At 40.6% G+C, this 13,227-nt stretch overlaps 1 protein-coding gene across 2 annotated transcripts in view; it reads left to right on the plus strand.

Moving 5' to 3' along the window:
* EIF2AK2 (eukaryotic translation initiation factor 2 alpha kinase 2) overlaps window positions 1-12,459 on the plus strand; it is a 30,892-nt gene extending 18,433 nt beyond the window's left edge. For both annotated transcript variants that reach the window (XM_068972974.1, XM_068972983.1), the window contains exons 10-16: window positions 1,554-1,676; window positions 4,071-4,187; window positions 6,256-6,451; window positions 9,248-9,376; window positions 10,840-10,944; window positions 11,974-12,024; window positions 12,102-12,459. In XM_068972974.1, the coding sequence (XP_068829075.1) occupies window positions 1,554-1,676; window positions 4,071-4,187; window positions 6,256-6,451; window positions 9,248-9,376; window positions 10,840-10,944; window positions 11,974-12,024; window positions 12,102-12,224 (844 nt within the window). In that variant the 3' untranslated portion in view covers window positions 12,225-12,459. The remainder of the gene's footprint in view (window positions 1-1,553; window positions 1,677-4,070; window positions 4,188-6,255; window positions 6,452-9,247; window positions 9,377-10,839; window positions 10,945-11,973; window positions 12,025-12,101) is intronic.
* The last annotated feature ends 768 nt before the right edge of the window (window positions 12,460-13,227 follow it).

The following is a 13,227-nucleotide window of genomic DNA, read 5'->3' on the forward strand; positions in this document are numbered from 1 at the left end:
AGAGGGAAAACCATGAAAAAGAAATTTGTTTAAGGATACATGTACAAAAGTTTCTTAAGGGACAGTTGAACATCAGGCAGGTTAAGGTATATCTCTCCCTGAACAGTTTGTTTTAGCTCAGTCAGGCCCACAAAGGATCATTGCCTCGTGGAGGAGTACAGTTTAGATGAGTTCAAATGGAATGTGGCATCTGTGTGACACTCATGTGGGTTTCTCTGACATCTCTGGGAGGTTTTAATATTGAAAGCCAATATTTCTGTAAACCAGTAATATTTTTTCAACAGAAGTACTCCTGCAGGAATCAGAATAGATCCATTTGAATCTGTTTTCCATTTTCCAGCTTCATAGCAGATTTCACTTTGAAAAGTGTTCTTTTGATGATCGATCGCATGTTTGGGCTTAAATAAAGTATCTTTTAAAAAGGAGGCCTGTTTGCAACAGAGGAACATCGAATACAAGCTTAAGAAATAATAAAGAATCACCAAATATTTGATAAGTACCTGATATATATCTGGCACTGTGCTGGGCATTGTATTTATAGCAGGAACAGTAGAAACAGCCCCTGTCCTCCTAGAGTTTTTGTGGGGATGATAATTACACACTGACCAGATGTCTGAAGGAAAAGCCAGGATGTGGTTAGACACGACAGCAGGACCCTTGAATTTAGGGAGAGGGATGAGGCAGGGCTTTCTCTGGGTCACATCTGTGGGGAGGCCTGAGGGATAAGTTGGCACAGGGCGGTGGGGAGCCCCTGGTACTCTGCGAAAGAGGAGCACGTGGGAAGGCGAAGGTGGGAAAGGTAATGTGAGCATCCGAGGACCTGCGAGAAAGCCATGTGCTGGGAGGGCAGTGACCAAGGAGTGGGGGTCACCAGACGAGCTGGAGAGGGGACAAGGGCAAACAGGTGGCCCCTGGTAGCCTATGTCAGGGTTTTCTGGGTTTTGCTGAATGCAGGGGCAGGCTTGGGAAGCGTTTGGCCAATAGTCTTGATCAGACTTAGTATTTATCACACTGATTGCTGTGAGGATCGTGGATTGGAGCAGAGGAAGGAGAGGAGGTGGTGTGTCTTGTGAAGAGGGTTCGATGGGAGTCTTATTGGAAGCTTGGGCCAATGAGGGAAAGTGGGCACACACCCGCAGAAGTTGGCAGATCTTAGTGATGGAATGTGGGGCAGGAGAAAGAGGGGAAACCCAGAGAGTTGCAAACATAAGCAGGCTCATTTCTCGTATAACAGCTTGGTGGTAGCAGGGAACACAGTGTGGCACTCTTTTCTAAAGTTTTATACTTGGAATAAAAGATTTTTTACCATTCTTTTGTGCAGCCAGGCGGTGACTGACTCCCAGGAGTGATCTGTTGTGTTGGGATGGAAAGAGGGAAGAATTATCCTTTGTGATTCAAGAGTTTCTGTGAAATGGATCCTTCTTACTCAGAAGGGGAGAGTCCTGTTTATTATACAATCCATTTCATAGCGCCTTTAAGGGAAAGCAGAAGGGTCAGAGGGGAGGGACAGAGGACATTGAACCTCAAAATAACAGCAGCATTTATCTCTCAAGGTTGGTCAAGGATTTCACAGAAATAACACCAATTGGCTCAGGTGGATTTGGCCAAGTTTTCAAAGCCAAACACAGAATTGATAAGAAGACTTACGTTATTAAATGTGTTAAATATAATAATGAGTAAGTAGTAATATTTTATTTTTTTTAATGTGAACGTACACTATTCTTTTTTACATATCTCTCTTCTTCATTAGTATTTTTTTTTTCTGGTCCTCCTTGGAAATATCATTCATGAGGAGAATGATATTTGGCTTACTCTGAAATGACCTCCCTTCCCTGTGGTTACTTTAATTAAAAAAATGGATATACCATTGATTATCCTTGAGGCTATGTTGATGAGAACTACAGTTATAAAATCTTTTAGCTCAAGGTGACCTTTGAGTTTTTCTAGTCTCATCTCCTTATCTTACAGAGGAGAAGAGTGAGATTGAAAGATGTGAACTGATTTGCCAAAGGTAAAAGCTAGTTGATAAATTGTGCTGGTTGTCTATTATTGCATAATACACCACTCCAAAATGCAGTGGCTTAAACACCAAATTGTTATTATCTCTTGTGGTCCTGTGAGTTGACGATGCTCACCTGGGTCATTCATGCATTTGCAGCCAGGGGTCATCTGAAAGCTTGGCTTGGCTGGACAGCGGAGATGGCTCTCACATGGCTGGCAGTGATGCTGGCTGTGGCTACAAGTGCAGCTGGAGCTGTTAACCTGGCCCCTTTATGTGGCTTGGGCGTTTCACAGCTTAGCTGTTGGGTTCTAAGAAGGATTGTCCCAGAGCAACTCATCCCAGGAGGGAGCAGTCTTGGAAGTTCCACATCATATTGATTAAACAAAATCACTATGGTCAGCTCGAGGGAGAGGGCAAATAGACTCTTACTGCTTAATCTGAGGAGTGGATGTGAGCATGGGGAGAGAAGAAATTAATGATGACCATCCTTGGGCCCTATCTCCTGTGGTAACAAGGTGGAGATTTAGAACTCATCCTCTGGAATTCCAATCTACTGTGTTCCCACCATTACCCAATGCTTCCCATGTTTATTTTATGTATTATTTGTGCCCCTCCCCACCCCCACCCCAATTATTGGATAACAGAACTTTAGGAAGGAAGACACAGAGGAAGGAGCTCTGAAATCCCATGTTCACTGATCCTGCCTGTTATTTTCTGGCAGCTGTTATTATTTGTAATATGGCCAGACAGATCCCTCAAGGATCAGAGAAGGAGATGGAAAAGGGATATAAGTGAAGGAAAATGACATAAAAGAAGAAGCAGGTGTGGCGTCTTAGATGCTCTTCATCCAGTCAAACCAACCTATTGTTTGTCCCATGGACAAACCCTTGCGGTTGAAATACCTTCATACTACTTGGCATCAAAACAAGGCTTTTTCCTTCTTCATTGTTTTGCTTACCAGGAATACTGCTGTTCCTTCTATCCCATAACATCTTTTTTAACGGTAATCCTTAATGATGATAAGGGTGCAATACCTTGAACATTTCTTGTGGCTTCATAGATTCAGTTCAGTTCAGTCGCTCAGTTGTGTCCGACTCTTTGCAACCCCATGAATCGCAGCACGCCAGGCCTCCCTGTCCATCACTAACGCCTGGAGTTCACTCAAACTCACGTCCATCGAGTCAGTGATGCCATCCAGCCATCTCATCCTCGGTCGTCCCTTCTCCTCCTGCCCCCAATCCCTCCCAGCATCAGAGTCTTTTCCAATGAGTCAACTCTTCGCATGAGGTGGCAAGAGTATTGGAGTTTCAGCTTTAGCATCATTCCTTCCAAAGAAATCCTAGGGTTGATCTCCTTCAGAATGGACTGGTTAGATCTCCTTGCAGTCCAAGGGACTCTCAAGAGTCTTCTCCAACACCACAGTTCAAAAGCATCAATTCTTCGGCGCTCAGCCTTCTTCACAGTCCAACTCTCACATCCATACATGACCACAGGAAAAACCATAGCCTTGACTAGCATAGGATTGTCATAACTCTTACCTACGCATCCCTGCAAAGCTCCCACATTGTGCAGTGAAATTTCAATTTCTCTGCATAGATCACCCTCTGTGTGTATTTTTTTTCACGCACTGAAAATTTTGAATTAGGTTCTTCATGCTGCTTGGATTACCTACCCTTGCTGCCCAAATGTGGTTTGCTTTTGAAATCCAAAGTGATTTTAACACAACTCTACATAAAACATAGTGGGTGATTTTTATTTTAGATCCAAAAAAATTTTGCATCACTGATAGCTCACAAGAGTACTACCCATCACTTCTAGATTGTCTGAGGTTTGAAATAATTTTAATCACTGTTTTTTTTTCTTATGTTGAGAGTGAAAACAGCTGATTTTTTTCTGTGTTCACTCTTTCCTTTTGAGAGGTGCTGGCTTCCATTCTAAACCTCAGTGTGGGAACCATGGTAGCTGTTTAATAAGGGAATATTGGTGATTGTCTCCTATTGCTCAAGGTGTTTTGTTATTATCAGGGATGGATACTGACGCCTTTATGTTCCCTGTTTCTTTTAACTAGGAAGGTAGAGCGTGAAGTGAAAGTTTTGGCAAAACTTAATCATCCAAATATTGTTCACTACCACAGTTGCTGGGATGGAGTTGATTATGATCCTGAGGAAAGCTTAAATTCTTCAAGGTAACTAAAAAGAAACTCTCATAGTCTTAATAGGAGGAGCGAAACTTGTTTACTGTGTGTGGGTCAGTGGATAAGGCCACTAATTGTTACATTTAATAATCATAACCAGAAACTCTGAGACACTGTTATGCCTCCATTCTGCAAATGAGGAGACAATGAATAATCTTTTCCTTGTTGCAGATTTGCTTTAAAAAATGTTTTTTTTTTTTTTTTTAAACTGTCCTCTGTGGCTTCCCTGGTGACTCAGACGGCAGAGAATCTGCCTGCAGTGTGGGGGACCTGGGTTTGATCCCTGGGTTGGGAAGATCCCCTAAAGAAGCAAATGGCAACCCACTCCAGTAAATTCTTGCTTGGAGAATTTCACTGACAGAGGAACCTCATGGACTACAGTCCATGGGGGTTGCAAAGAGTCATACAACTGAGTGACTAACACTTTCTGTGGTTTTTGAAATCTCAGGCTTAGGTTTCTTGACTCTGAAGTTTAAAGTACAGACTTTCTCACGTGCCCTGACTCCAGTCCAGGTGGTAAATGCAGTCTTGTGAAGAAGGTTTGCACGTGTAGACAGTGCAACTGGAGGCCACCCTCCCCCCACTGCTAATGCCCTTCTGCTCCGCTCAGCTGGTTGGCAGGGTGCAGTCATGGGATCCCTTCTGTGTGTGATCACACCACTCATGGTGAGGTGATGGGCAGTCTAAATAATTCCAAGACCCTGAGCGGTGGTGGGGGTACCCCCCGGCATTACTCATGTTTGTCTCTGGCAAGCCACTGCAAAAGGACTGAAGGGTTATAAAGAGCCTCCCTTTGAAAGTCACCCAGTGTTCCTTGGAGACAGTTCTTTCAGTGCAAACCTGAGGCTGTGGTGAGCCTGTTCATTCACCATCTCCTGGCTCCAGCCCTGTCTCCACACCATGTAATTTAGAACTGTATCATTAATTTCAGAAGTACCATCCGCATATGGACTTCTTCAGCTTTTAGAAAATTCCTGGCTACCTTTTTTTATTTTCTAGCCAACATATGCTCAAAGAATTTAAATTAATATTAAAGCCAACTTAGTTCAGAAAAGAACAACTACCATGATTAGCAAAATCGGTCCTCCTTGCTGTGTGCTGTGTGCTTAGTCGGTCAGTCATATCCAACTCTTTGTGACCCCATGGACTGTAGCCCACCAGGCTCCTCTGTTTGTGGGATTTTCCAGACAAGCAAACTGGAGTAGGTGGCCATTTCCTACTCCACAGGATTTTCCCAACCCAGGGATCAAACTCACGTCTCTTGAGTCTCCTGCATTGGCAGGCAGATGCTTTGTCACTAGCGCCACCCGGGAAGCCCTGCCTCATTGCTATGCCTCATAACAACTTTTGGCGTTTCTCTTAGAGCTCCTGTCCATGCACTACTGCAGCAGCCCCTAACCCTGCCAGGGACTGGTTTCATGGAAGACAATTTTTCCATGGGCCAGGGAGAGGGGATGGTTTGGGGATGATTCAAGCATATTACATTTTTTGTGCTCTTTATTTCTGTTATTATTATATAACCTCCACTTCAGATCATCAGGCATTAGATCCCAGGGGTTGGGGCCTGCTGTACTATTGTTTTCTGCTTGTTTTTCCTTTCTCTCTCTCTCCCATCAAACTATAATCCTCATGAGAGCAAGGCTAGTGTCTAACTCATTTTCTTATCTGTAGGTGCCTGTTCCGTGTCTTTTGCGAAATAGATGCTCAGTAGAGCAATGGTGAATTAGAATGTTTCAAAATTACAATATATAATAATGAAGTTTGGTTTTCTGCAATTCCGTCATATTTTTGCTTTTCTTCCTATCTATTAGCAAAGATAGTCAAGGACCTTCAGCGTTAAAGAACGGGAAGGCTGCTACTTTACAACTTAGCTAAACAATGCTTTGATATTTGGGAACTTATGACCTAAATAGAGTGGTTTATTATGTATTGACTCACATTTGTTATATTTAGATTTCTGTTTTGAGACATGTTTGGCATTTTTAAGAAGGTGTCATTTTTAAAATCTAACTTTTAAGTGTATTTTTTAATAAATTTATTTTTATTGCTACTTCTACAGTGAATTTTATCGCAGATCAAAGACTAAGTGCCTTTTCATCCAAATGGAATATTGTGATAAAGGTACATTGGCAGAATGGATTGACGAAAGAAGAGGCAAGGATCCAGACAAACGTTTGGCTTTGGAATTCTTTCAACAAATAACAATAGGAGTGCATTATATACATTCAGAACAGTTAATTCACAGAGACCTTAAGGTGAGTGGAAAATGTGCTGTATTGGGAATTGATCAATAGAGTTTATTAATGTGAAAGTCTGTCTTCTTTAATTTTAGAATTGATCGACAGTCATGAGGAAATAACATCTCTGATCCTGTAATGTTAGAGTGGATATAGCACTTGCCCCAGGTACCAATCTGTAGAATCAATCAGGAGGTTGCCAGGGCTGTAAACTTACTGAGATGCTGTGCTCTGCAAGAAGCAGCTCATTGCCCATTCACTTCTGGTCCTGTTTGTCTTCCTGGCTGATACCTTCACCCCGGTTGTAAACACTAACAGCGTTAGTATGCTGGACATTTCTGTGCACATAATTCTCATGGCTGGAACATCCAGTTGAGTGTTCTGTCTCTGCCTCTCTTGCTTCCCAGGCTTGTCTGAGAGGCAGAAGAGACTCTGTTGACTCTGGCTTTGGGTACACGAATCTCTTAACCTTTTAAGTCATTACTCTTGACAGCAGTCACAGCCACTAAGTCCAGAGTCTAGAATTTGCTTGGCACTTGGTGAGACCTCTCTGCCCCATGATTGGAAAACTGCAGCAATGCAAACCTTGGAACATGCAGTATACTTTTGTATTTTCACTTTCTTCTGGCTTCCTAGTTTCTTTCATGGTCTAGATGAGCAGTTTTCCCACTTCCTCCTCAAAATCAGACAGAAGAGCTTTTCAGTCTTCCCTCGGCACTCTGCTCTGTTCCCTGTGATTTGGGTACAGTCATCGAAAACCTCCCATGCTGAATCCTATCACCAAAACTTTGCTCATGTGCTCACATGAGACACTCTTCTACCTGTCCCCTTTGGTCTTAATTTCTTTATGAGCTTTTCCTGGTCATTCTGGATCAGACAGAAGCACCTTGTCTATATGGACCTTGGGCTTATCCCACATGTCTAAAACAGCCAGGAAGGAGACACAAAGAAAAATGTTCCTTGAGAAAAATAAGCAGCCATGTACATAGTTGTTTGTTGGCCTTGGTAGGAAAAGATGGCCCTTAAGAGGTATTGCATCCTTGGTCTTCTCAGGGGCTGGATGTCTGATGCCTTCATATTGGGGTGCCTCTGGTTCCAATATCTCATTTTGCTAATAACAGTATCTGAAGGTATTCTTTGAAGTTGGAAGGATATAAGGACTCTGTTCAAAAGAATACATTTGGAATGGCTGTACCTTCACTTTGAAATGAATCATATAGAGTTGAATAAGAAATTAAGCATAATTATCTCTTTATACAATCATTTGCAAATAAATTATCTACTTACACAGTCATCTCCTCTACTCAGAGGTTTGAGTATTTCCTCCCAAGCCCTCATCAGGATGAGTTAATGAAAGTGCGTAGCGCTCCCTCCTCCCACCACGTGGTCCACCAGTTCCCTCCTGTATCTGCACTGCTTGTGCCTCTTGTCAGGGAGTCATCTTTTCTTGGGTCTGTAGAGAGTGTTTGCTCTATGTCTTCAGGTGCTCAAAAGTTAGACTTTAATACTACAGAGGCTTCTTTCATCTTTTTTAACTTGCTAACTTCACTGATACAGTTACTCCTTTTTCACATCTAAGAGAAGATGTAAACAAAAGTGCGCATGTTATTTTGTGATGCTTTGCAGAATACCTGCTACTGGTGGCTTTGCCAGATAATGGTCTTTACTCAATAAAGCCCCTGTTCTATAAAGTCAACCAGCATTTACCTTAAGAACTAGACCAAAGATGCTGGTGAGAGACAGAGGTTTCTGGAGAGAGGGCTTATAGGCTGAGGAGGTTCAATTTCTCAATTGCCCCAGGCTCCTCGGTCAACTTATTCTTGTGCCTCCTGGATAAAGTTTGTACCCCTTTTCTGCCACACCTTGTGGGATCTTCGTTCCATGACCAGGGATCAAACCTGGGCCCCCTGCAGTGGAAGCGCAGAGTCCTCATCAACAACCTTCCTGGTTTCATGGTCTTTAGAATATTAGTCAATACCTTCTACAAAGTTGTGGAATTGTCATTCTTTTCTTCCTTTTTTTTTTTTTTCATTGTGCTTAAAGAATTATGTGGAAAAATAATCAGCTTGCAGTTAACTTGGTAGCCTTCAAAGACAGAGGGGCTGTGTTTGTTCAGAAGTCAGAAGCCTAGAGAAATGAATATAAAGGAAGCTTCCAGGGAAAATTCTGCACGTGGTATTCTGCAGCATTACTGGGAATGGCCTCATTCTGAGAATCTCAGAATTGCAGAGGATCTTGAGGGTGTCTGCTTCAATCCCTTTCAAATGCTGGACTTGTGTTTGCAGTGTTTCCACCAAGTGGGTGTCCAGCCCTGTCTTGAATACCTTGTAGGATGGGGAACTCTAACTCCCATTTGTTGGACCACATGATTGCTATCTTCAGTTCAGTCGCTCAGTCGTGTCAGACTCTTTGTGACCCCATGAATTGCAGCATGCCAGGCCTCCTTGTCCATCATCAACTCCTGGAGTTCACCCAAACCCACGTCATATTAGGATATATTAAAAGCAAGTCTTGAGGTCGTTTCCATCCTCTAGTCCTGGATCTACCCCACAGGGACCAGGCAGGAGTGAATCCATCTTTGACTTCAGCTATCTGGAGGCAGCTATGCCCCAAGCTTTCTCTGCTGTCGGCTAAAATGTCCTGACTTCCTCAGCTAGCATTTTAAAGACTGATATTAATAAGTTTCCTGTTTTGGGCTACCTAGGAGAGGGTAAATGCCTTACAAGTAAATTTAGAAATAGCTGTTATGAAGTATGAATTGGATGTGTGATAAAAGTCTGTCAAATTAGTACTTACAACATATTTTTTCGGCAGCCAAGTAACATATTTTTAGTAGCTGCGAACCACATCAAGATTGGAGACTTTGGACTTGTCACATACCTGAAAAATGATGAAATGCGGACAAGTAAAAAGGGAACTTTACGGTACATGAGCCCAGAACAGGTGAGGGCCCCTTTCTTTCTGTCAGATACTTTTTGCCTCTTTCATTTTTTTAATTATAAAAATAACAGTACTCATAAAATTAAAACAATACATAAACAAATAGAATGAAAATGGAAAAATTGCTATTACTCTTCCTTTTTATTCCTACTCTTCTCACCAGAGTTGGTAGTTTATCCTTTTAGGTCATTTTCTTTGAGTTATAAAAAAGTATATAGATACATATATTTATGGAGACTTTTTTACATAAAAATAATAAATACATTTTATAAGGCTACTAAAAGTGATTTTGTGCCTTAATTTTTTTTTACTCAACAGTGTATCATAACCTTCCCATATCTGTACGAATAGATCTGACACGTTGGTTTTAACAATGGCATTGTGTGCCAAAATGCAGATATACTGCAGTCATTTAAACTGTTTCCTGACTGTTGGGAATTGATCTAGGCCGTTTTCAGCCTTTTACATTTGGAGACAGGTTATGTGTCTTCTTCCTTACCTTTGAGTCTAAAAACAAATATTTCGATGAGGATCAATGATAGAGTCTTTGAAGTGAGATTGTTGACTAGAATGACAGGTGCGTTTCATAAAAACGTAGGGTGTTTTCAAGGTGTGTAAGTAGAAGTCAGTAGGGCCGAAACAGCTTCCTTTCACCTCCTGCTCTCTCCTGCATCCAGTGTGGTCACATTTTATTGAGTAAAGATTTATACACCATAAAATTCACAGATCTTAAATGTCTCTCTATATTTTTTTTAGTTCTGACAAAGGCATAGGTTCATGAAGCCTACAAGCCTCTGAGAAGCTACAACAGTTTCCTCACCTTTAGACCCATTTCCAGTCAGTCATTCCTCTTCACTGCCCAGAGGAAACCAGTTCTCTGATTTCTATCACCATAGATTACTTTCCCCTGATCTTGAGCTTCATATGAATGGGATCACATTGTATGTACTCTTCTATGTTTGATTATTCCACTCAAAGTAATGTCTGTTGAAGAACCTCTAGTTGTTGCTGTTAAATAATAGCAGATTATTCCTTTTTGTGGCTGACTACTATTCCATTATATGAATATACCACAATTTGTTCATCCATTCTCCTGTTAATGGACACTTGGGTTGCTTCCACTTGTGGAATATTATGAATGAATCTGTGATAAACATTTGCATGCAAGTGATTTACTGGGCGCTTCACCTAATGGTCTCATTAAACTCCACAGTCAAACTCTGAGGTTCAGACTATTGCTATCTCCATTTTAGGGTTTAGATTATTCCCACATTGATGGCTAGTGTATACAGGTGATTCAGCTATTTAGTGACAGAGATTTGAACCTGGGAAGTCAGGGCCTACATATCTTGCTAATAAATGTACCTTGTTGTGTGTTATAAGACATTTTGGTTAGATAATTTTTTGGCTTTAGAAGGCATGAATATTTATATCAGGTGAGTCACAAATATAATTTTTTTTTTCAGCTTGATTCTGTGAAAGACTATGGAAATGAAGTGGACATCTATGCTTTGGGGCTGATTCTTGCAGAACTTCTTCATATATGTCCCACTTCTTATGAAACAGGGAAGGTAAATACAATGTTACAGAAAGAATTAAGCAACAAAAATGATTGACCGTCATATTCAAAGTACTGGTGCAGTTATTGACCTCACATGAGGGTGGACTGGAGCATGTTAGTGTTGACTGCAAATTAAATACGAATTTTTATCTCTTTCAAGTTTGGGCAACCAATACTTTTTCTTGAAGACCAAACCTTTGGTCTTCTTTGGAAGGTGTGTGCATCTCTGTCTGTAAAATTGTATCGATGGCTTGCTTTGCATAAGACTCTGTGCTGAGCTCTCCAAGGGTTATGAAAATGAGGAAGGCTTGTTCTCAAGGAGCTTATATGTTATAAGGAAAGGTAACATAAGAGAATGCTATGAATGTTTTAGGAGAAGGCATGAAGTCTAATGGAAATAGCTAGGAGGGGGGCTTCGCCAGCTGCAGGGATTTAGGCTTCATGGAGGTGTTTAAATTGGGCTCTGAAGGATTGGTTGGCTTCCAGTACTCCAATTTAGAGAGAAGGTGATCCTAGCATGGAAAAGGATTGGGAAGAATATATTTGGGAATAGTTGGCAGTGTCATTTATATAGGAGTATATAAGTCAAGAAGTGGTTGATGGTCAGTGGTACTGGAAAGATACACTGGGATGAAATTAAAGCAAGAATATGGATTTCTTATGAAGACAGTGGGGTGGCCACTGCAGGCAGCTGGATATCCTCATCTGAAGGTCAGTAAGAGGGACTTGTCTGGAGTTGACAGCCTTCTCCCCTGTAAGGCAGGGATAGTGAAAATACCTTGCAGAGGGCTCCAAAAAGGATGCAGGGAGATAATTCATACGATGCTCTTAAAACTTCAACATGCTGTAATGATCAGGATGGTTCTTAAAGGGGGTGGTGGGGGAAGAGGATTCCCGCTTGCTTCTTGGCCGAAGAGATTTTTCTAAAAATCTAGAAATATCCTAGAATTCTGGTATCCCCAGCCTTTAGTACTTTCTAAGTTTGTTTTTCTCCAAAGTGAATCATTTCCTAATAAACATATATATGTTTAATTTCTAGTTATTTGAAGATCTAAGGAGAGGCAAATTAGATGTATTTGACGACAAAGAAGTAAGCATTTGAAAATAATTGAATTTTGTTTATTGCAATGTTTTCGTTCCTAGAACTGACTCTTACTGTCATTACAGAAAGATCTTCTAAAGAAATTACTCTCAGTGGACCCCAAGAAACGACCTACCACATCTGAGATATTGAAGACTTTGAGGGAGTGGAATAATGTTACAGAAAAAAAGAAACGAAACACATGTTAGATACTTAAAAAAGTATCCTGCTTCTGATAATTCCATTTTCCTGTAACTTTCTAAATTCTGCTTGGGAATATTGATGGTATTTATCTTCTATTTTCATTTTTTCTCTTAATTTTTTTTTTTGCCACATTTGAAGAAAGGTTTACATTTTTTCTTACTTCAGAAACATTCTTACGTTTGACTTTCCCATGGATCATCTTCTTATTACGAAAATACCAAAAGAATCCCTCAAATTTTCTTTTTAATACCAATCAGTGAATCAATTAATTAATGAATATTTATTAAATGCTTAATGTTTCTAGACAAAAATAGTATCAGATCTATCTCTGTCTTAAATAGCTAACAATCTAGTAGGAGAATATGGTGATCCATGAAAAAATAAGCAAAAAAGATAAGTAATCGCTTATAATCGCTTCTGAAAGCAATTTGGTATCATCTAGCAAACTTAAATGTGTACATCCTTTCCTGAGAAGCTATCGGTTCCATTGCTACATACACACCGACAAGAATGTTCATAGAAACCCTGTTCATAATAGCCAGAAGAATAGGAGACAGTGCTAATGTCCACCAGAAGAAAGGATGCACAAGCTGTTATATTCACACACTAGAATACTGTATGTGTAGCGTGAAAATGAAGGGATTTCAGCTGAACCCACTAACATGACAAATCTCTCAGGAACATGTGTTAAGGAAACAAAGCAGACTGCAGAGACTATACACGGAATGATTCCATTAACATAAAGTTAAAAGAACAGGCTAAGTGGAATAGGTGTGAAACGAGTGTGTTTAGGTATCCAAACGAATGTGGTAAACAAAACAGGGAAGGAAGGGAGTGAGAATGATTATTAGATTCTGATAGTGATTTTCTCTGACGAGGAAAGATTTCAGAGTTAACAGTTAATTTTTTTTTCTTACACTGCATGTTGAGTCCACTAGTGTTTACCGCATAATTATTTTACTTCTCTTAAATAATACATTTTGTACATGTTCTAACAGACACTTTAAA

This window comes from Capricornis sumatraensis, chromosome 1, assembly GCF_032405125.1.
Source record: "Capricornis sumatraensis isolate serow.1 chromosome 1, serow.2, whole genome shotgun sequence".
Classification (NCBI taxonomy): domain Eukaryota; kingdom Metazoa; phylum Chordata; class Mammalia; order Artiodactyla; family Bovidae; genus Capricornis; species Capricornis sumatraensis.